The 25,312-nt window shown below is 42.3% G+C and overlaps 1 protein-coding gene across 2 annotated transcripts in view; it reads right to left on the bottom strand.

The window, feature by feature from the left end:
- The window catches only part of VGLL4 (vestigial like family member 4), a 157,158-nt gene that overhangs the window by 129,696 nt on the left and 2,150 nt on the right, over nucleotides 1–25,312 (bottom strand). For both annotated transcript variants that reach the window (XM_040628446.1, XM_008697875.2), the window contains exon 2: nucleotides 11,598–11,674. In XM_040628446.1, coding sequence (XP_040484380.1) covers nucleotides 11,598–11,661 — 64 coding nt within the window. In that variant the 5' untranslated portion in view covers nucleotides 11,662–11,674. The remainder of the gene's footprint in view (nucleotides 1–11,597; nucleotides 11,675–25,312) is intronic.

Here is a 25,312-nt window from a genome sequence, read left to right as displayed (position 1 = left end):
GTGACAGAATATTATTCAGCCATAAAAAAAGAATGAAACCTTGCCATTTGCAACAACACAGATGAAGCCAGAGAGTATAATGCTAAGCAAAATAAGTCAGAGAAAGACACCCATATGATTTTTGCTTGTATATGGAATTTAAGAAACAAAATAAATGAGAGAGACAAACCAAAAAGACTTAACTACAGAGAACAAACTGATGGCTGGCTACCAGAAGGGAGGTGGGGGGGGGGTGAAAGAGGCAAAGGGGACTGAAAGCACACTTATGATAGGCACTGAGTAATACACAGAATTGCTGAATCACTGTATTGTACACCTGAAACTAATATAACACTGTATATTAACTATATTGGAGCTAAAATAAAAATAAAAGCTGGAAAAAAAAGCTGAAAAAAAAATCCGTGAGTTAGAACCTCAAGTTCAATGCTATTTGAGGTGTCTTGCTCCTGACTTAAACTCTTTCATCATTAAACATATTGATCATAGGTTTCTAGGGGATAACTTTTATCCATGTAAGAAAGTTTCTTTTGATTCATATTATGCTAAGTTTTTATCATATACTGATGCTGAATTTCATCAAATACTTTTTGAATTTCTGTCATGAACATTACTTGGGTTTTTCTTCTTTTAATCTACTAAAGTAATACAAATAATTGATTACATTGTAAGAGTTCCTGTTACTGACGTATCCTTGCATGTCTGTGACGCAAACAACTTATTTGGACATATAGAATGTTACTCTTTGAACACACTGCTAGATCGAACTTTTTAAATATTTAATTTAGGGTCTTCATATCTGTGTTAGAAGGGAAACTGATTTATACACATATGCTTTGTGCCTTCCTTGTCCACTTTTGGCACCATCGTTATACTGCCCTTACAGGTGGAGTTAGAAAGTGCTCTACACACTAGAAAAGTGTTATAGGGAGATTTGTTTCTTGAAGGTTTGATAAAATTCACTTATAAAATCATCTGGGCCTCAAATCCCTGACTACCTCTTCAATTTTTCCTATTACCATTGACCAATTCAGGTTTTCTGCCTCTCTGTGATTCAAATAAAATCATCCATTTCACCTACGTTTTTCATTGTTTGTTTTATGTGTATATGTATTTGACTAATACTCTCAACTACACTCATTATAATGCCTTTTGTCATCTCTAATGTTCTATAATTGCATATATTCTCTTTTCCCTAATCAAATTCACCAAAGATTTATGTAATTTATTGGCCTGTTAAAAAAAAATAGTTGTTTTATCATATAGGTTTACTGAATTTCATTTTTATTTATAAAAATAAAAGCAGAGATCAATTCTTTTCTTTCTACTTCGGTGTTATTATTACTACTACTATTACTATTATTTTTTTGGTTGTTCACTGGGCCCATTAATTTCCAATTTTTCTAATAAATGCATCTTTTCTGCACTTTTTTGGCGTCATCCTACCAGAACTTCCATCTGATGGATGTTTTAGGTCTCTAGTACTCCCTAAGTTCCTTGTGATATTCTGCAAAATCTTACTGCCTACCTTACAGATCACTAAATTTGTCTTTAATCATATCCACCCGATTCTCAAGCTGATGTATTTAATCTTTTAAGTTCAATAACCCTATTTTAAATATCCATGAACTTCACTGCAGAAATAGTTTTTCATAGCAGGCTATCATCTAACATATTCACACCTCAAATCTTTTTGAAGATACCAACCAACATGTTTTTAGCTTGTCCTATATTCCCCGAAGTCTGCTTACTCTGGGTCTTTCTTTCATCCTATTTGTTTTCCTTGAACGTGGGATGATCCTTTGATATTCATTCATACTTCAGGAGAAAAGACAAGGTCGATCAACGATCAACGAGGGCAGCTAATGCATGTCTCCTGGCGAGCTAGCGTCGGGCCTCTCCTTGGGGAGGGGCAACTGCAGGCTCCATTTAAGAGTAGAAGGGGTGTCCAGTGACCTGGACGTGCTTTAGGGTGTATGCGTGGGAAACGGCAAGACAGCAGGCCGGGAGACACACACAAGCCTGCGGAAATAAGAAAGTCTTTCCTCCAGTGGTGAAGGATTTTTGTAGACACCGCCTACAGGAAAGCTTACATTGCCTTGCCCACCCTGCTTTTTGTGGGGGGTGCCCACGCTGATCTTAAGCTCGACTCTGCTCCTCTCAGATCCCTACACCCACTGGAGGAATCCTCCCAAGACAGAGTGTTCACTTTCTTCAGAGCCCAGTTCCCAGTTCTTTGCCAGAGGGTCATTGTCATAAATGCAGCACTTGAGTTTCCTGAATTTGGCTCTGGGGCCCCTTCCTGTCAGTAGCAGTTAGTCACTGTAAACTCTGCTTTTAATCCATTTCCTTCTGCACCTGTGTTTTGGGTTATGATTTTTTATTTTTGTTTTTATTTCCTTTTGTCAATAATCCCATCTGTTTTCAGTTTTCCACGAATTCTTCCTAATTTGGTCTACTAAAGGTAGGCACCTTTTCTGGTTTTCTAACAGTGTAACAGATTTTTTTTTAAATGTCTGTATTTTGTTATTTTAAAGAATTTGTATTAAGAGGGGAGCTAAAGGCATGTGTTCAGGTTGCCATTTTAACCCCAAAATCCAGTTTGTCCTCCTGAGTTCCTAAATGAAATATTCCTTTGTAATTTAAACTTTTATTTGAAGCACCCCAACTAGCACTTTGCTAAGGAAAAGAAAAATCATTCTTCTCAACCCTTGCTTACCAGTGAACAAAACAGATTTCTGCTTTGTCAAGTTCATTTAAAAAGTGACTACAATCCAGTTAAACATGGCAGGTTCCATGAAAGAAGTGACATTTAAGCAATATTTTTCCAAGGGAGAAAAAAAAACATATACAAAGTTTGTGAGAAAGGTTGTCCTAGAGAAGAAAATGGGAACTTCCCCAGATTTCAAATGGAAAGATTGATTCAATTCATTTATAAGGAATCAAGAGGTTGGTCCAATAAAAAGGCAGTTACAATAAATCTAAAACCACTAAGGATGTAACAGGCTGATCTTTCAAAGTTGATGCTATTTCCCAAAAGTGTAAACCCAAACGTATTGCTTTTGCAAATGACACCCACAGCCAGTATCAAGTCAATAAGTATTTCATAAGCGTGTGACATAAATCTCTAAGAAAGCGAAACAGGGTGAAGCAAAGATGCGGCCTCCGTCTTTTAACAGAAAATCTGAATATACACACATATGCATTCCATATTAAGTTACTGAGCGATACCAGGAAGTGGTTCAACAGTGAATACCACTGTTTTCAGCTTTTAAAGAATTGCTATAGTAATTCACAAGTACAATGAGAAGAGTTGAGAAGCTGATGTAGATTGCTTTTTTAAAAAAATCTACTATTATTTTAGGCTATGTTAATAGAAGTATTGAAACTAGACCAGAAAGCACATACTACATACTCACAGGTCTGATCTTGGCAAGGAAATGACGGTTTCACATGGAATTTTAAAAATCTACACATTTTACATAAAAAGCCAGGATTCAGCTGGCCTTGAAGAATCAGAAAATTTACAAATCCAGCCACATATTCCCAGGTAAAAGGAGTCACGGGGAGCCCATGTGGGCTGGTGAACAATTGGCTCTGCTGGGAGGAAAGACCAAACAAGCCCCAATCTGCAGCTTTGGCTGCAGTGTAAATACTCCCACTGCAAGTTCTCAGCATGATGTCCTGAGCTGAGCTGTGCATAGCCGGCTCCCACCAGCCAGCTCTGACGTGACAGTGACTAGAGCTGGGTGGCTGCCTCCTGAAAAGGGGTAAAGAGCCCTGTGTTCTCAGCATTCCCCTGCTCCCTACAGTCTTACACATGGCTGCTTCCAGCACTGGCACCAGTCCCCCCACCCCCACTCCCTCTGTCCCTCCATCCCAAAGAACTCCAGATCAAAGCCGGTGGCAGTACCAGGCACACGATACCCAGACCACACACAAAAATCATTGTTTCCATCTGAATGTACCTATTATAAGAGGGTCATGGAGGAGCCAGAGGTGGCAGAGGAGATGGTGACTCCCAGCGGTGAGTTTAGAAGGCCTATTCCACAGAGAACGGCTGCAGGTGCTAGGGACGTGTGGAAAAGATCCCACTCGGGGAAAGAGGGAACACGCTGGGAAGCAAAAGGGACACTGAGGAAGATGGGCATCAAATGAAAAAGTAAGTACTTCATCCCAGGATTCTTGAGTCTGACATTTTAAATTGAATTACAAACGACATTAAAATAGCTCATTACATTTTTATGTGTATTAAAGGAAAGCACGGATTTCTAAAGACTGAGAAATACTGGTTTAAAGGAAACACAATACACCACCCTCAAGTGGCTAAAGAGCTATTGTGTGGAAGAATCTATTTCCCACGTCCATTATGCTAATTAACAAGCCATTATTTTCACGAGTGGAGATCCATTTCTAACATTTATTATGCTAATTAGAGCTGATATAAAAGTACAAAAATAGCAGAGACATTTGTAGTAGCTGTCTCTGGAGGGGAGCCCTTCTGACTGTATGCCAGGTGCCTACCCCGGGAGGCACACTCTGATTAAAGCAGCTGACCACACCTAGAGTGTCTTCAGTTAGCACATAAATCCTCTCCCACTGCGCGTTTTATGAACTTTTTAAAAGTAAAAATAAACTTCTGGGACATGATATTTTCAATGCCATTGTTCACAAAAGGGGAAATAATTGAAAGCACAAAGCATATTATTAGTGACTCCAACCTTTAGAAAGGGCAGTAAATTCAGTCCTTATTTCGAAAATCCACAGGAGGCTTGGGAACATGGGAGTCGGAGGAAGAGGCAAGCTCCCCCAAGGCCTCATGCCTCCCTCCCCTGGAGTCCGCCACACTCCCCAGCCACAGGTGACACTCGGTTAGTAAGGCTCCTTTGGCAATCACGGCATGTGACCACACATGAAGGCACCGAGAGAAGGGACACAGTTTGAGCTTTTTTTTTTTTTTTAACACTTTAATCTTGAATTAGGCATCGAACTTTTTCAAGTTTAATTTTTTTTTCTGCCACTTCCACTCAGCCTACTGCAAAAGTTCCTGTTAATAACCATCGAATGAAAATGTTTCACCAACTATTAATTATTATCAAGTGGAATATAGTACTCCGTTCAATTTGTACATTATTAGTAGTAACAGTGATCATTATAATGAGTCATTTTTGCTAGTGTTAAATTAATTTCTTAGAGATGAGCCTTTCACTACAGCGGTTACTTTATTACCAACAGATGTTTATTAAATGCCAACCATATGCATCAAACAGCACATGCTTCGAATACAAAGTGGTACAGAACAGAATCCTTGCCTTGACCAAGTCTAGCGTCTAACAGACGCACAGAGTCTTAGGTCAGCACGTGTGGCCACCCACCCACTGCCAAAGCTCCCCTACAACGACTCTGAACAGTGGTTATCTCGTCTCAACTTGAACACTTTGGCAATAAGGGATCGTTACTTCGTGAGGCCGCCCATACCCATCAGAGCGTCTTGACTGAAAGATATTTACTGGAAAAGAAGGCTCCATATAAAGAGTTCTGTGGCTGTGAGCGTCTGAGCCATGGACACACATGGCAGAGCCCCTGAGGCTCTTGAATATGTGCCACCACCCCTCCTAACATTTGGCTGATTACAGCTACTTAATACTCATGAAATGCTATTTCACTGGTTGGGAAACATGTTCCAAAGAAAAACCTCTTAGCTAACTTATTAGTGAAGGAAGAATATACAGAAGTTTCGTACGTATGTATGTATGTATATATGCATTCATTCATTCAGCAGTCCAGTCTTCAGTGCCCTCTCTCTGGAAGACATACAGCAGACAAATTAAGGGCTTAGGCTTCGGAGTCAGTCTGCCTGAGTTCAAATCTCAGCACTGCCACTACCAGCTAAGGATTCTTATTTACTAGTATAATAAATTACTATAATTAGTATCCAAATTATTTAAACTCTGTAAGCCTCAGTTCCCTTATCTATAAAATGGAACTAATTATAATAGCTACTTAATAGGGTTTTTGTGAGAACTAAATGAGATAATACAGTGATTACACTGAGGCCCACAGACAAAGCTTGGAAGTCTGTGAAGAATTTTTACTTGTGTTGTTATTTCAATGAGAATCTTTTTAAAAACCTGATATAAGCAGAGTCAGCTGACTGGCTCAGTCAGGAGAGCATGCAACTCTTGTTTTCCAAGTCGTGAGTTTGAGCCCCCTGTTGGGCGTGGAGTTTACTTTATAAAAAGAAAATCTGGGGGTGGAAAAAAAATCAGACATTTATTATACAACCAGGTATTGGCACATGATTTCAAAGACCTGTTTGCATTTCTTCCTGGTCTAATGAGAAAAGGACAGAAATAAGCCTAATATGAAATTTAAACATTTGCACTAAGAGAAAGCCAACTTACGTCACCACCATCTGTACGATGAAGTATTTTATAAGAATTTGCAAAGATAAATGTGGGGAAGAAACTGTGTCAAAGGACACATAGCAGTACAGGCACCCTGACATTGAAGAACCAAAGTCAGCACGGAACAGGACCACACTAGAGGAACAGGCTTTAGTTGGAGCAGATTACTATCTATTGCATCACGGCTAACTTTTATGGCTATATTTAATTATATATTCGTATTCTGGTTATGAAATTGCAAAAGAACTATATGCATAAAGATTTTATGCCTAGTTTTATGCTTATATACATTTAAGTAACATTTTAATAAAGATAACCATATTGTGATTATGCAAGAGAATGTTCTCATTTGTAGGAAATACATAACTAAACTACTTAGGAGTAAAGAGGCATGATATCTCCTACTCTCAAGTGTTTCAGGAAAAATAATCTGCGTATATATACATCTATGTATATACAAACATATGCACATATATATGAGAGAGACAATGATAGAGGAAATGGGACAAAATATAAACCACTGGTGATTTGGTTAAAGAATATACGAAAGCCAAGGTATCAGAGCACCTCAAACTTGGGAGGATCTAGCCCCTCCCAGAATTCCCCCTTAAAGATCCAGATCCAGAATTCCCCCTCCAGAGTACTACTAGACCATTAACTCAGCTGCGAGAAGGGATCCGACAACAGAATCACCTGGTAAGACATTTTTCAGAATGCTTACAAACTCCCCTTCCTCCTCTCTTTGGGAATCACTGCCACAGTGAGCCACTGTCATGGATGGAAATGCATGGTATCCCTCTTGGGTGTTTTAAGATATGAAGGATAAAAATCACTAATGCAATGATCAAAGCCATCAGATTAGGCTACAGATGATCAGATGGGCATCCTCTCAATGGATGTCGGCTAGGCAATCACAGTTTAGGGAACAAGATAGAGCTAAATAACTTTTAACTGAAGGGGAATGACCATTTTCTTGAGTACCTCTCTAAAATTTGGGAACAATAGAGGCTGAGAGAGGGAGGAACTGCCTTTAATAGAGTAGTCACGTTTGCTCACAAACTGGTGTGCCAAGTCCCCTAATACTCTTGAAAGAGAATATGATGATGTCATTTCTGTCTAGTCACCAATATATTCCAGAATGTCTGAATACCAGAGTATTCAGACATGCTCATGATATTTTCATGACCCATGTGTTAGTCAAGTCTTCCCAGTACCCGAAGGGAGGAGCCAGCAGCAAGTTTATCCAACAAAGGAGATATAAACCAAATCATGTTTTTTCAAGTGCAGGTCCTAATTCATCAGTGGATCCTAAAGTCTATTTAATGAGTCATGACCCAACTGTCATGTAAATAAAGTAAAACAGAAAGAACAAAACAGGCATAGCACCATGCCAAGTTAGGGTAATTTTCATTTCATGCAGCTTGTGTATCATTTATGTCAATATATCAATACAAGGGTCCCAATATAAATACTTTTTTACTCTGTGCCCTAACAGATGCTGAGAGGAAAGACAAGAGAGTAAGAGGAGAGGAAGAAAGGAACAGATCAGGAGCAGATCCAGCCCATCTGCTCAAAGCAACGTGGCGGCTAAAGCACCCATAACCTGTACACAGCAACCAGGTGACCCCGCTGATGCAAGGCTGGGCACGATCCTGCAGGAAGGACATTTATCTGATAAAACAGAACGTGAGTGCAATCAATCATTATGTCATAATTAATCAGGCAGGCTTCTTCTTTCAAGGCAAAATAGACCACGACCTACATACATGAAAACATCCCATGCACCTGGGGCATCAGTATCCCCCAAAAAGAAAACCTTCCACTCCTGACAGTGCTTTACTTGGAAGGATTACAGTAATTTAGGATCAATTGGTCAACTTTCAGTGACCTTCCACAAATGAGGAGTTCGTGAATTTCTAGAAGCTGGTGGGCACAGCGGCAAGCCTGCCAAGGCTGCCTTCTCTTCCTGTTCTCTCCACATCAGTCACACCGACCTTATCCCGCTCTTTCTGATCACAGGCATGCTCATCAGAGCGGACTGAAGAGGCCTATCCCTCTACCAAAATCCTCAAAACCAAAACTAGACATTTCTTAAAATTATTTTATCTAAGTGAAGAAGTCAGCAGACACAAGAAGATCTTATCATCAGAAGCTACACAAACAAAACTACCAGAACTATTTTGTAAACATCACAATAAAAAGAAGAATCGCGTTAAAGATGCAACAAAGTATTGTTCTAATAAACCTCGGTGTCTTAAGTGTCCAGTCCTCAAATTTTGTTCGATTTTGACTACTAAAAACCAGACCTGGCAAAAGGTTGGGGTCTTCCCAGCACCAGCATTAATCACGACTGAAAGGAGAGATTCCTCCAGCACACGGAAAACGGGCAATCTCACGTTGTATTTTCATTAAGTACCTTCCAGGACTACTCTGGGTGCTGATGAAATGAATGTCTCATGAGCAGTGGAATGATTATTTTAAAGTAAATGTATTCCTTCTAGGCCATCCAGATAAATGACTATTGTGTTACTACAAAACCACCATTTCACTATTGACTTCAGCTCTAGAGTGTACCACTGAGATATTTCTTTTACTCTCTGCTAGTAAACATGAAGCCTTAAGGCTATCAGGTATTATGGACTCAAGTCCTAATAGGCACTGTTCTCTTCGAAACGCTCAAACAATAACAGCTTCAAAAATGCCTGAGTTTTCGGTTCTCTGTGAGCCAAAGAGAAGACAATCATTTAGGTCTCACCTACATGAGTCGGGAAACTGATCTCAAGTAGTAGAACATTTTCTGTTGGTAATAAGACACCCCAATCAGATTACATACACAAGACTTTTTTAAAGTGTTGAGGAGAATGCTAAGTGTAAGAGCAATTTAGAACAAAAGATAAAATAGAATTAATCTAGGGCAGAGAAAGCTGATTCACGCTGAACAAGCCCAAGGAGGTCTTAAGAAACGTACTGGAAGACTCTGAACTTGATGCTCAACTTTGCCAATAAGCTGCGAAAATTTTCACATACTTACATTACTAGGTAACAAAAAATACAATGGGTCCCTGGTTTTTGAGCTCTGTGCTCTTGTGGGTGGTGACGTGAAGCACACCACAGTAAGAAAGTTTCTCAAAAATGTTGCCTACAGGTCAATAATGATGATTATAGACATCTTTGGACTTTTTTCCTCTTCTTTAAATATAAAAATGATCCCGAGAAACTGAAATCATTCCAGAGGGATTCCAGAATCATGCCAGCCCATTCCTAAACCAATTGGAATCACCAGAGTCCAAAGAATATTCCAGAATAAAGTCTACTCTGTGACCGTTCTACCTTGCATATGCATAGATGTTACTCTGCAAATCACTTATGGCTGTGTTAAACAAGGAAAGTAAGAATTCCTCTCTCCCTTGAAATTATCATTGTTTCTATCACCAAGTATGCCCAGTCTCCTCCTAGTATACATTTTACAGCCGCAAGACTTAAGTTCATAAGGTCCATAAAGGCAGTGTGTGTCCCTTGTTCAGCTGTGTATGCCCCTCATACACAAGGGTCCAATCACTGCTCACTGAACTGGTCTCCAGCCTGAACACGGTGACCCTGAAGCTGGGCTCCAGGGCTGAACCGGAGAGAGTAGCACAAAAAGAGAAGAAACTTTTACTCTCTATCCCCAAGACACAAAGGGCCATCCCGAGGTAATTAGTTCTATTTTTTTATTTGTAGAAACACTAGTTTGTTTTACTAATCTTAACTAAACGTGGGCATCATAAAACAAATTCAAAATACTGGCTTATAAAGTATAAAAACTTCTAAATTAACTATATTCATATTTAATGAAGCTTGTAACTAGGTATTCAAGTCAATAACACGTATTGCAATCTTAGAGGCTTCAAGGAGTTTTTTGTGGGTTAGATAAAAACCTACCACCTGAGCTGCCTCTCCTTAGCTTGGTGTCCTTGGGAATGACACTTAACATCCCGGAGTTTCAATTTCCTTCGCAAGGGATAATTATACCACACCAAAGGGTAGTTATATCCTCCCAACAATCAAAAGCTAAGTAAATGTAAATTATGTAAGAGGTTGAAAAAAACAAACAAAAAACCCCTCTAATTGTTATCTCATCCAATCACTAGTCTAAAGATAACCTTGCATGAGGGTTGGTAGGAGGAGAGGGTGGGAAGATAGAGACACACTGATAACACAGAGACTAGAATAAGTCCTACCAGAAGCCAACGAGGTGCCAAGAGAGAACAGAGCATGGCAGTCGCCATCAGGAGCTGAGAGCTAAGTACCATCTATACAATAGCTCATTGAATCCTCACAAATACCTTCTAAAGTGTTGCTATTTCTTGTTAGTAACGAGGAAACCGAGGCTTAGAGAAACGAGTGTCTTGGCTAGTAAAAAGGCAGAGCTCATATTTTAGGGACATGCACCTTCCAGCCTCTGCCAATTCATTAAGCACTAAACTGGAAAGTAGTTCATCTTTAAGAACTTATAATGTATAAAAGCTCAACCTTAGATATTTTCTTTGCTATTAGCATTGTAGTGCTTAGAAAAAGAACACTTAACTTCGTCCCCACATAAAATAGCCTTTCTCGAAACTATTGTTCAGAAAGCAATTTTAACTTTGAACAAGAACGTTTAAAAACAAATATACCTTCGAATGAGCAGGAAAACCACTTTAACACATCGTAGAGTTATCTTGTGGAGGACAATGTCATGTTCTCTTTCCTTTCATCTGTCCCCCAATATTTGCTCTTTCTCACCCATGCAAATGGAATTTTCAAGACTGTTTTCCATTATATGCACTGCATATTACCTATGACAGGAATGATCCTGATTTTTTCCACCTCTAATTCTCTCCTGGTCAATTGGTCTGTCAAGCAACACATATTTATCTAAACTTCCAGAGACACTTAAGGACTATCTCCATTCAAGAGCCGGGAAGCCAAAAAACGACAAGACTTCTCGAGTTAACCCTTGGAGCTCCCGCATCCAAAGATGACATTTGTAAGACTTACATGTTCTAGCATTTGAAAACAAAAATGAGGGTACTAAGCTGTCATCTCTGAGGAAAACCACCAAAAGGAACGGCATATAACCAAAAACCATGCGAAGAAACACAGGAGTCTATGATAATGTGGGAGACAAGAGGCCACAGGTAAAAAGCACTTTAAAACCGGTTTCTGACTTACGTTTTTCATCATCAGCGTGCACCAAGGACGCTGCCCTTGACAGAACATCCAATGGTGTCTCCATGCCTGGCTGGAGCCTAGAAAAGGAGAAAAGAGAATTTTAAAAAGAATGCAAAGGACTCCTTTAGAATTCTGGTAGTTAACAATTAGAAGGAGTCCCCCACCACAGCAAATCACAATTTGGAGGATGACATTCTTCCCAGTCTGTGAAGAAATCCAGTGGAGTTGGTTCAGGCACAGACAGAGCAAAGGGTTAAATTCCACTCTGTCTACTAAGCTACACCTTGCTGATTCCAGGAAGCAGCTAGTTTTAGAGCAAAAAGAAGGGATATTGTGAATGTTCATGCCCATGTTATTTGCGCTTATAAATGTTTATGTGCGTGTATAATACGTGCCCATACAGACATACCTAGTAAAAAACAGTCTGGGAACAAAGGCTGCTCTATGAACACAGCATTACCACCAGTCTGAGAGTTCTGTTGTGGTGGTGGTTGTTGTTGGTTTACTAGTTTTAACAAAAATTACTAAGATTGGGCCGCTCTGTTCATTCACCTCCTCAGCCCAGAGACTCTGTAGGACCGTGTCACTTAATATATTCCATGTACTCATGAAGGGTCTGTGAATTCCAGGGCTAAGTGGTATTTTAATTCCAACAGGAATCTTTATTTTAAAATATCATGTTTTGGGGGAGCCTGAGTGGCTCAGTTGGTTAAGCATCCGACTCTTGGTTTCAGCTCAGGTCATGCTCTCAGGACTGTGAGACGAAGCCCTAAGTTTGGTTCCACAGTGGGCATGGAGCCCGCTTGGGATTCTCTCTCTCCCCCTGCCCCCCCCAAAACAAATTTTTAAAAATGCTTTAAAAAATAAAGAAAATATCATGTTTGTATGGTACTTCCTATCACCGCCACCCATCACCGATTTATCTGGTGCCGTGTTTTAAGCCTAGGTTTTATTTTAAATTCTGTTTTCTTCAATTACAGCATACCTATAAAAGCAAAGACTGCAAAAGATTCAAAGATGGTCGAAAACCTAGAAAATCAGACCCCTTTGCCCAGTTTTCCTTTTCTGGGTTATTTAAGCAAGCACACACGCACGAACACACGAACACACGCACACAGGCACATACAACTATTGGAAAAACAGGCACACCCTATGAGTGCAACTGCACTACGCCCTTTTAAAGACACTCCACATTTATCAAGCCTTCTTCAACATTTACTGAGTACCTACTGTGTATGCGCCAGTTACAAGACACAGCAGATCAGCTTGCTTTGTAATTTCATATTTCAGGTCTCCAAAGAAACATCAAGTCTTGACTGGCAACGCAACTCCATTTAATAAACATTAACTATCTACGAGGTGCTAAGGCGGGAAAATAATAAAAGACCTGTAGTTATTTTCAAAGAGCTTCCAATCTGTACAGTAGACATGCCTACAAGAATCGAGTTTAACACAGTGTTTCCCAAAGTGTTTTGCACTGTATGTTCATATTTTATAAGAAAAAAAATTTCAGAAGTTTGGGAAACGCTGAAATAAACCATATGAAGCAGCTTACTTTCCTTCCTGTGCTTCGAATATGCTGCCATGCCTTCCTTCCGCGGGAGGCGACGGCAGTGGGGGTAGTAGCTCTCTGTGTATGAAATCTCCCGGGGCGCCTGGCGGGCTTAGACGGTGGACCCTGCGACTCTCAACCTCAGGGTCATGAGTTCAACGCTGGGCATGGAGACTACTTAAAAAAAAAAAGGGGAAAAAGGGGCGCCTGGGTGGCACAGCGGTTAAGCGTCTGCCTTCGGCTCAGGGCGTGATCCCGGCGTTATGGGATCGAGCCCCACATCAGGCTCCTCCGCTGGGAGCCTGCTTCTTCCTCTCCCACTCCCCCTGCTTGTGTTCCCTCTCTCGCTGGCTGTCTCTATCTCTGTCAAAAAATAAATAAAATCTTAAAAAAAAAAAAAAGGAAAAAAGAAAAAAAGAAATCTCTCAAATTTGAAAAAAAGAAATCTCTCAAATTTCACTGGCCATTCTTTTAACTTAAAACATCTCTTAGGGAACACTTAGGAAAATAATGGATAAATGTGCTAAGTACCAAAACAGTGATATAAAAAAGTCCTATAGAAATACAGATGAATTCTGGGGCGCCTGGGTGGCTCAGTCATTAAGCGTCTGCCTTCGGCTCAGGGCGTGATCCTGGCGTTGTGAGATCGAGCCCCACATCAGGCTCCTCCGCTGGGAGCCTGCTTCTTCCTCTCCCACTCCCCCTGCTTGTGTTCCCTCTCTCGCTGGCTGTCTCTCTCTCTGTCAAATGAATAAATAAAAATCTTCAAAAAAAAAAAAAGAAAGAAAGAAAGAAATACAGATGAATTCTGAAAGACGTTATGGAGAAAACAGAACCATGACCTGAGCCTCTGAAGAATGGATATGTAAGTTCTTCCAGAATGGAAGAACAAAAGAATCTATTCAGGAACACGTTGCCCAAATTGGCTAGAAGACAAGAGTAAAACGGGGATAGGAAGTAAGAGACAGGGATGGGAGTTTCGGTGGGGCCACATCATGGAAGGACTGAGAACTTGGGTTTGATCCTGTATGCACTGGGAGCCACTGAAATCTCAGCAGAGAACTAGCTTGGTCATCACTGTGTTCTATGAAAATTATTCTGGTAGCACCACATAGTCCCATTCTACAGAACAGGAACCAAACACAGGGTAAACAACTGGGAAGATACAGCTATGCAGCATGCAGAAGGTAACGAGGGTGCTGTTATGGGAGCTGTGGGGACAGAAAACCAGAGACAGACTGACAGGTCTCAAAATGTGAGAGGAGACAAAGACAAATACTGGAGAGTCTCTCCAATGTGGAATCTAGAAAACAGATTCAGAGCCAGAGAACAGTTTGGTGGTTGCAGGGGGAGGGGAGAGGGGATAGGTGAAGGGGGTTGAAAAATAAGTAAATAAATTGATGAGCAATACCAGAAATGGGGGGGGGTGCAGAGAGGAGGGGAAGAAAGGAAGATGTGAGGGGAAAGTCAAAGCAGGCTGTCAGTGAGGGCAGCAACGCCATCACCCAGAGTTCGTCTTGTTTTTCAGAGACAAGGGAAAACGAGTATATCAGAAAAACAAAAGATAAATAAATCAATTAATTAATGACAATTCACATTCCTAATCTTCTTGGTAAAATAGAAAAGATCATCTCCTGAGAGTAAGAATTTTTGAATTTGTTCAAAGGTGGAGAAAGCAAAGAAAGGTTTGAACAGAAAGCCAGGAAAAGGTTTGCTGAACTCACAAGAACTTAGCTGTATTCTCTCCACCTGAGCCAGTTTTCTATTCAGGCAGGAACTGGGCTTAAAGTATTTTATTTTGATTAAGTAAATGCTGATAAACAATCTACTCCACATTACAGTACTTAGACTCAAATTCCTTAATTTCCCCGTGAAGTTGAAGGCCCAGGCTTTTGAAAGACACACCCTCCCCAATCACACAGTCTTTAACTCTCCTCTCACATGGTGAAAATTCTTAACCCAAACAGACACCCATTAACACATGCCTTAAGTTATGCAAATTACAGACAGAAATTCCGCATAGAAGCAAAATATCAAAGCATAAAAACACCAAATAACACAAAGAAGTAGATGCAGAATTCTAGCATCGCAGGAGATTACATATTTAAATTTATTCAGATACCATGAAATCCAAACCTCCAAGCAACTTAACGTTCAAAGTAGGCAGATAAGAGACGAGGTGTTTAAGGTTCACCTACACCTGCCATCTGCTGCCGCTTATTAATGAAACCAACCGATTTTTATTACACAGCATATTTACCTGGGTTCAGGGAAGTACTCGGGAGAAGTAAAAGAGAAACAGAAGATACGATCGGTGACCCTGGAGTATAAGGAATAGGTTAACAAATTTTTTTTAAAGGAATGGGGTAACAGACAAATTTAAAAGAGCATAATAAAAGACATAGTTTAAAACCAACGTGTGTATTGTGCGATAATAGGTCAGTGTCAGCTGAAGCGTGTACCTTGTGAACATCTATTCTTTGCTTCGCGCGGGCATGTGTGCGCTTCAAAAAGCCACTTCAAAGATCTCCTTCCCTAGTTTCTCTCCCTCAGGCTGTCAGGCTCCTCTCTGACCTCTCTCACTCACCTGGATCACACTGTCGGAATATTTCCTGGGTGCAAGGACCCTGTCTCATCCTTACACGTACAGTCACGTTGGATCAAAAGCCTGAAGGAAGGTGCAGAGACAGGAATGAAAACCCAAGATGGGGAAACTGAGACCACTGTAGTCAGAATGGAGAGTCCTGGTTAAGAAGCAGAAGCTAAGTTTGGGTGAGCACGATGCGGGCGGCTGGAGGACCCAGCGGAAGCCTAGCCGGACAGGTTTAGGCTGAACGTAGTAGGCAACAGGCAGCTATTACTAGTCCCTGAGCAGGCTGGTGATCTGATGTCAACGAGATTTTCATTTAGCAGTTCTGGAGAAGATGGTTTGACTTGATAGAGTGAAGTGAGAAGTCACCAGGAGCAGATCAGCTAGAAGGCTTCTATAGGAACCAGGTGTGAGATAAGGACAGTAGGGGCTGGTTCAATAGATAACAGGTGGAAGATGAAGACCAGCGACTATCAAGCCACAAAAGACCTAAGCAAATACAGGTGGAAGAGAACAGTAATAAAAAAATTTTAATTTTTTAAAACCCCTATGAAAAAAAAACTTATGGGTTTTACAGCTCATACAATATTCACAACACCCCCCCCAAAAAAAAAAAAAAACCCAATGAAACACGTTAGTAAAGTTGCGGGTGTGGGGGGGGAGAGAAGGGTTATGGTATTTGATGGAGGGTCACACCACACGGAGAGGCAAATTAGCAGAGTGGTTATTTAAGAGTGTGATCTTTAGACACCAATCCGTCTGGGTTTGAATTGGGCTCAGCCACTTCTTATCAGTGTGTCCCTGGAAAATGACTTTACCTCTGTGTGTGTGTTTCTGTAAAATGGGGATATGAATTCCTATTACCTCCCTCATAGGGTGTTACGAGAAGCGGATGGGCTTTATATGTATTAAAATAATATTTGTCAAAATTTTTGCACACATATTAAATAAATTACAAATGATGACAGTAAATGTTTCGAAAAAGGGTACTGACCACTACTTTACATAGTGATGTCTCTGAGATGAATGAAACCTGAGACCTCAAGGCTCCTCGAATTAGTCTTGCAAAGGGAGGCAGGGAGGAGACAAAGAGCATTTGCAAAACCCAAGACAAACCCAAGCTGGGCTTGGAGATGTGGAGGGAATGACCTCAGCACAGGGAACACAGGAGAGAGGCAGAGAAGTGGGCGAGGGCAGATCAGCATGCCCTGGAGGGCATGACAAAGCTGAGACTTTATTCTCAGTGCAAGGCCCCTGAAACATCTGAATGGTTTTATGCAGGGGAGAGAGATGCCTGGTTTACTGCATATCCTTTATGAATCATAAATCACCCACTTCCTTTTGCCAAAGATTATGCAGCATCCAGAAAATAAAGCCAAGTACATCCCAGTAGCATGTTCTCCTTTCTGTGATGTTTTCACATTATAATATCATGATAACCAAAAATACAATCACTTGAAACGCTCACACCTGAAACATAACATCATTCAAGTGAGAAGAAAGTGGTTTTGGAAAAAGACACCATGTGCATTTATAAAGCTGTTCTCTCCGCAACCCATTCCCGGTCCATCCATTCACCTTCCCTGGGGATTACTGACAAATATGACCATAAATCATCATGAACAGAACATACATTTTATTTTGTTTTGCAAGCAATGGTCAGTATTTTCTCTGCCAGCCCATATTCTTTTCTTCAAACTCCCTTATTGCCAATACTAATGCCCCTACAAATAGCTTACAGTGGAGAATTAGAGAATAAGAGATCAACCCTAAAGCTACTAAAACTTAGGGACATTCAGGGCTAATGGCAAGCTCAACTAGAAATCTGAATGCCATTATTTTGGACTTCCACAAAGAACTGTCCCTTTTCGATCAACAAGAGGACAAAAACACCTGTCTTGGAAATAGAATCGCAGGGTGTATTCGATTTTTTTTTTTCAGGCAAGAGAACAGAATTTCAAGACATGTCATGGAAGTGTTCTAAGGAGATTTCCCAGGTGAAAGCTACAGCACCAGGCCTGCCTCACTCCATGTCTCTGCCAGGAATGGTGGCCTAATTACAGTATAATTTAGGAAAGACTATGAGAACATGAGCAACTGTCCTAGCAAGGGCTGGAAACTGGGGGTGGGGGGGGGCATTCAAACCTCCTGATGTTCCTGCCACACTGTCACTTGGCCAAAACACACAAACAGGAAGACATTACGATCCTGAGATACTAATGGCATCTCCAGCTTCCAGACGCACACTAGTCAGTATCTCTAATTCCTGTTGGCCCTGTTCCATCCCTCTACCCCCTGCACTCACGGCCACTTCCTGGGATAATCTAAACCAGCCTCAGCTAAGAAAGCACAACTGGAGGACAAGCTTACGAGTAGGAACTCTCACACCACAGCAGGAAGTATAATGACCCTTTCGGCCATCAAGAATGTAGAGGCTTCCACTCGGTATCTCCTATTTCTATTAAAACTATATACAAAAAAAACCCTATATACGCATGTTACAGAAAAGGGAAAGGAAGCTCACTGCCCCGAAGTAACTTACACCAAATATGTATCACACTGTGGTCAGTTTGGCCAGCCGTCCATCTCTGTGAGAAGGACAAACAACTGAAATAAAATTTCAGACCAAATCATCACCAGATTCTGGAAGCCACATGGAAGCATAGCTTCGGGCACGTGCATCAAGGAGACGAGCATTACCCTCCTAGCTGTTTTCTTCTCCATGGTGTGCCCAGTTGATGCCCCCACTAACTTCTTGCAACACACATTCTTCCCATTAACATCCAATTCTCAGGCCATCCCTCTATGTTCTTGCTGAAAATCTCTCTCATTTGTGTGATCCTTTTTTTCTTTTCACACTTCACCATCTGTTAAATCAATGGAGCCAGGACTTGAGCCCCACTTTAACACTTTCACTCATTCGGTCAACAATCACTGCTTTGTTCTAGGCTTTGCTCTACAAGCCTAACCCTGATTGCATGGGCCAGTCATTTAACCTCTCCAGGCCCATGGTCGCTCACCTAAAGAAAACCGCAATAACGGGGCTCACGCCATACAGTCACAAAGGTGGCCTGTGGACTAAGTGATACAACGTAACTGAAAGTGCCTTGTAAACTCAAGTGAGAAACACACACAGAAGGCTGGACAACACACACTTTTCCAAAACACACTCACAGAAATTACTTCATTGGATTCTCACTGTAAGCTGGCCAAACAGGGTAATTTTCTTCTGCAGATGAAAAACCAAGGTGCCAAGAATATAAGTGAATTTCTAAAGAAGCTAAGACTAGAATCCAAGTCCCCTGACTCACCATCCAGTGCTATTTTTACTATACTTAAGCTGATTTTCATAAAGACTTTTGGAGGAAAGCAGTTATTTATTTTTAGTTTTATTAAGTTATACCTCCCTCCCCAAAAAAAACCCTCCATCACCAACCAAGGCAAGACTTCTCGTCTGTGTTCTTTCCCCTATACCTTGAGATACATCAGGCAATAACTCCATAGTTTCTAAAGTGAGCAAAGGGAAACAAACCCTCTCTCTTACAAATGAGAAAATGATGCCATATTTTACTTTCTTTGAATAGAGACTGGCATGGAGTCATATGAATGGTAACCAAGCCAGGTGAGAAAATGCTCACAGTCAGCCAGTTCTGAGAGCAGAGCAAGCGACACACTGGCAGGAGCCGGCTCTGCAGCTACACAGCAATTACCCTCCAGGCTTCGGGCTCCACGAACGGGTTCAGTATTAGGAAGGATGGTTTTGCCTTCGTCGTGCTCAAGGACACCTGCTGTGGAGTTCCAATGGATAACTGTTATGAGTCAGTCAATGCTATTTTCAAATTTTCATCTGATTTGTATTTCTCACAACCTTAAATTGTACACCACATTACCAAATAGAAGCCAGCCCTTGTTCAAAATACTCTTCCAAGAGTCATACTGTCGGGACGCCTGGGTGGCTCCGTTGGTTAAGTGTCTGCCTTCGGCTCGGGTCATGCTCCCAAGGTCCTGGGATCAAGCCCCGTGTCAGGCTCCCTGCTCAGTGGGGAGCCTGCTTCTCCCTCTCCCTCTGCCTGCCACTCCCCCTGTTCATGCACACACTCTCCCTCTGACAAATAAATAAATCTTAAAAAAAAAAAAAAAAAACAGTCATACTGCCAAAGAAAGAGCATGAACAGATGGATCCTTTGCTAGGCCAGCGTTCCTTACCTAGGCATGCCGTTGGTGTGAATCACGGACCCATACTGCCATACTGTACAGCACCCCACCAAGTACCACGCTGGCCAGCTTCCACTTACATCCAGTTCCTCACTTCTACACATAGCCACACCTGAAAATTTATTTCAAGGCCAAATGTATTAAATCTGAACAACAGACCTACATGTTCTATGCTTATTTCCTGAGAATTGAAAAAATGTGTGTATAACATCCCTAGTTAGGCTACTATTAGGTATTTGCCAACCTCAAGCATAAGCCCCACAATAAGAGTCAGCTGATGGCAATCCTTCCAGTGTCCTAGAAAACTACAAAACTTAGTAAGTTGGGACAGTTTTGCACCCTTTCCATAAGGATATCACGCCCCTCCTATGTAAGCTCTGCGGGAGGCAGTCTGTGGGTTGAGCAGCCATCTGCCTCTTCTCCTCCAAAGTGGGATTCATTAGATGTTGGAACAAGGTAACCTCAGGTGCCTGCCATCAACTCGGCTCTGCCTACTGCTGGTCTCCACCTCCCATCACCTCAATAGAGACTGCGATCCCAGGCAGCTTGGGCTGAATAAAGGGTACCACCCTAGAGGGAACTCCTGAACTCAACTCAACCACTTCAGGTTTTCTGATGCTAACATGGCCCAAGGCTTGACTCTATGGACCTCCGTAACCACCCCTCCCGCGGGGTTGTGTGTGTTAGGGATATGATATTTAGTCGTCTTGATGACCCTGGCAAGGGGAGCTGCCAAGCAGTGCTCCCACGCAGTAACTAAATCCTCAGGTCCTGTAATACAGTTTGGTATCAGTGTCAGCCCTGCACCTGCACGGACAGTATGAAAGCTGACCATGTGCCAGTTGAGAGCCATGTATATGAGCCCAGTGCTGCAAAACTAAACTTAGGTTACAGCATATTTCCTGACCTTTTATGTGAGGCTGCCTGGTGCTAGGGAAAATTCTCACTGCTGGCTGAAGTTTACCCATCTCCCCAAAAGGTCCCCTGGAAATTGTACAGTGGGCCTGCACTAACACCACTGTGTCTAAGAAAAAGAAAATAAAATTCAAGTCTGGACTTTTTGAGCAGACTACCAATTCCCACCATTTCTCGACACTGTTGTCAAATAAAAATAAATTATCCTTTCTTTCTTGTGTTTAAGCTGCTGTTAATCTGTCTCTTCATTTCCAAGACCTCAGCCTCCTACAGCACACTGCATAGGAAATAAGGAAAACTCGCTGGCATTTTTAGTTTACTCTGGATATGCTTCCTCTTGCCATTTCTTTTATTTGGATACTTAGAATTTCCTATTCACAAGTCCTAAGGTGCCCATCCTCTCAGGGACCTGTTTTGTTTTTGGGGGGGTTTGTTTCTTCTGTTTTTTTTAAAGTAGTGGACCCCAGCCTGGGGCCCAAACTCACAACCCTGAGATCAAGACCTGAGCTGAGATCAAGAGTCAGATGCTTAACAGACTGAGCCACCCAGGCGTCCATCTCAGGGACCTTTTACCTTCAAGAATGAGAGACATGAATTTGCATCAAAGTCCAAGGTGGCAAACTTCCCATAATACCGAAGTCTAACTGTTCATTGTTCTAAAATCTCAACTCAGCCTATTAAAGCCTAGATAAAGCCTTCTAATCCATGACACATTATACCATTAGGAAGCACTCTAGTTATCAGCATCAGTATGTATGCTCAATTCTCATTATTCACAGCAGTCATGCTCTCTAAAGTCTCCAAGAACACTGAGTTAGTCAACACTGAGCCACTGCTCCTAGGAAAACACACTGTTAGGTTCCTTTGAGCCACTGGTTACATTGTTGTCAACTGATCAATACATAACCTTGTTTTAGTAGTGCTTCTGTTTAAAGACACATTATGTGATATCTATTACTGATTCATTCACATTGAGTTCATGGCCAACAGCACTACTAATTCATGCTGAATGAAGCTTATCTAATGCACATATTTTCTCCACGTATTTTTTCCGAAAGGCACATGACAGCCTCTTGCTCTTGGGAACACTTTGCTGGGGGCCACTGTAAACACCAAAACCAACAAAAAGCCCCCACATGAGAACAGGTAGTCCAGTGTGAGAGCTGAAACAAGAAGTCAGAGCTTTGCCTTGTCTGACCTCACCTGGGACGTGCGCACCTGGAGAGACTCAGATTTTTCACCACTCTGTACATGTGCAGGGATGATGGAGAAAGTCCTGCAAGTTCGGATTCGGGCTTCCAAATACATGTTAGGAAGCAGATGAAGTCAGAAATCCGAGGATGGACTGTATCTCGTTATCAGACCCGAAGCATGGGACACAGTGCATTCTACAAGGTTTTCCTTCTTTGCAAAGGTGCTGTCATACTGCGTCCCAGGTAGCAAGAATTTTTCTGGTTTCAGCACCTCCCACTTATGCTCCTGCCTCTCTTGCCTTGGCAGTTGATAATCTCAAGATTTGGCAGCCCAATTTCTTTTTTTTTTTTTCATTTTAAGATTTTATTTATTTGTCAGAGAGAGAGAGAGCACAAGCAGGGGGAGCAGCAGGCAGAGGGAGAGAAGCAGTCTCCCCATAAGGAGGCTGATGCAGGACTCGATCATGACCCGAGCTGAAGGCAGACGCTTAACTGACTGAGCCACTCAGGCGTCCCATTGGCAGTCCAATTTCTAAGCAGTTGCTGTTGCTGTAGTTGTTTTAATGTGGTCAGATTCTAAATGGCTACAGAATGTTGGCGGCATTCCCTTTTCTCTCCTATTAGGCTCTCACATATCGACTTCATTACCTTTAGATGGTCTCCCTAAAACAATCCCAAATGAGCTTTGGTTATGCACAAACTTGACACACAAAAACTTTCTCTCTCACCAGGTTCTGCAACAGCTTATCTAACACAGGCCAAAAACCAGACTTGACAGGTTAAGATCGCTACAGTGTCATAATTTTTGTTACATTAAAATTTTCCCAATGTATGTGACTTTTACCTCCTGAATTTACAACTCTTATTATTTTATGAAGTCATATTCAAAGCGGCAAAGCAATTTTTATGATGGTTATTTTACTTACCTTTTTACTAAGGCAAACCAGAACCCCCACAGCAAAACCACCCAGGAAAGATACTGAGAAAAGACACAAAGGGAAATCTTCCTTGGGATGTGTTTTGGCAACCAGAAAGCTTCGTAACAAGGCCGGCTCCATAAGCAGTTAAAAGGAATTTCCCTTACAGCACTCTTGTCAAACAGAACATCTGAAAGTGAAAGTTTTGATTTCATGATGATCCTGTAAGAAGTATTAAACTCTTCAGGTAAACTCACAGTTCTAGATCAGTTGGGGAAAGTGGCAACCACAGTCATTAAGAAGCTCTCTCAAATCTTCAAAGACTTTTGTAATAACATAATACAAACTACTCTTCAAAGCACATTATTCCCTGTAATTCCTGAACTTCTGTGATGTACTGGGAACAGATAATTATTATCGTCTTACAGAGGAAAATGAAACACAAAGGTTAATCAGAAGTAACTTCTTCTGGTCACAAACTTAGATGACAGAGATTGGACTTAAAGTCAAGTCTCCAGAAATAAGCCAGAGCTGTTTTTACTACAACATTCACAGTTTTGGAATGTAGTCCATGGTTATTTATAGCAGAATTATCTTCTTAATTGTATTGTGTTTGGTCAACATAAAAATTAGTTTGCATTCTCTTCCAAATGGAAAGCAAAACCAAGCTGCCCCAAAGTGTGACCAAAAACAGTGGCAGGGGAAATCAGCCTGGGATTAAAGCTGCACGAAAATTAAATAACATTTGAAGGGTTTACATCATTTCTACCACGGGGGAGATGATTTTCAGCCAGATGCAACAGGAAACAGAATAAAAACAACCAACCAATCAACCAACACAAACTTGTGTCTTTAGAATAAGACAACAAACTTAAGTATTTTTAAACGCATTATTTAAGGCATTGAGATTTAGCGATGATAAATAACTTGTTCCAAGAGCGTGCCATCGGTACAGCCTTAAGGCACTGACCCCAAAGCTCTCTTTCAACTACCCACGCTACCCCTCACAGTCATGCGCGGCAAGGAGGAAACAATGAACATTACAAGTTAGTGGACTAAGTTTGGTATGCTAAAATGGTATGCAAAACTGACCTTCAAATACTAATAGGAAAACTATCGTTCCTTGGTTTTGTCTTTGAATGTTCAGAGGAAACAAATGCAAGCCTTCATTCTCCTCAAAGTAGGCTTGGCTTTAGAAAAAGATTTGCAAAATCTACAAACTGGAAGATAGTACCTTTAAAACAGAAGGAGCAACCCGCTGCGATAAAAACTAGAAGAGCCGTCTCCACCCCCGGCCCCCGGGCTGCTGGTTCTTATTAACCACAGAGAAGGAAATACAACCAGCAAACGTACAGCACCAATGATCAAAGTGAAACCGATTTTTTTAATCATCTAGCTTAAATAGACGAATATATGCCGGTAAAGTGCATAAAGACTAAGTTAATAGCCCCAGCAAGTACTGTCATCCTAACCTAAGACATTTCAATGTCTCAGTGTCAGGAATCAAAGGAGACTTTAAGCAAAGCAAAAAATGAAAAGAAAAAAAAAAGTAAAAGACCTTTGCGTTTCGGCGAGGCCTGCACTCGGTGCTGGAAGAGCGTGCCGTTTTGTTTTGGGGAGGGGCAGGGAGTACAGGAAGAAAGGGAGACCCGTCCCAGCTGCCCATCCTCAGCCCCTTCCCGCAGTCCTGCACCCAACCCTTCTTTGCCGCCGGCCAGAACCAAGGCTCTACAGGGCGCCGGGCCTCCCTCCCGCCGCGTGCGTCGCACTCCCAGGACGCCTTCCTCGCGGGACCCTCCCCCCCCCACAACGGAGCCGGACCTCCCTTCGAGAGCCCTGGAGCTTCGGCTCCCACTGGGAGCCTCAAGTTGCCCCGCGAGAACCAGCCACCTCCTCCCTCCAGGAGGACGCCCTCAGTCCTGCTCCGAGTCAGCCCACCGGAGCTTCCCCGCAAGGCCAGCCCTCGCGGGCCCCGTTCTCCCGCACTCACCGCCCGGCGGCTCTGGGCTCGCCCGCCTCGGGCCGGCCGGGCCCCGTGGGGGGCGGGGGCGGGGTGGAGGCGGGACCGCCGAGCGCGCGGGGCGCACTCCGGGGGCGCGCCGACGCACAGGCGCGCTCGCGCCCGCGCTCCCGCACCGACTCCCCCTCCGCACACCCACACGCACACGCGGGCGGCGCGCGCCGAGCCGGCTCCGCGGCGGACGCGAGCGCGGAAGCGCGAGGAATCCCTGGAATGAGGCGCCGCCCGCCCTCCGCGGGCTCCGCCGGGCTCCGCCTGGCCCGCCAGGACACGCCCCCGGACACGCCCCTCCCACGAGCAGGTGGGCGGCCAA

Source organism: Ursus maritimus, unplaced genomic scaffold, assembly GCF_017311325.1.
Source record: "Ursus maritimus isolate PB19 unplaced genomic scaffold, ASM1731132v1 scaffold_14, whole genome shotgun sequence".
NCBI lineage: Eukaryota > Metazoa > Chordata > Mammalia > Carnivora > Ursidae > Ursus > Ursus maritimus.
Note: the sequence above shows the minus strand (reverse complement) of the source record. Positions and strands in the feature narration are given on the sequence as shown.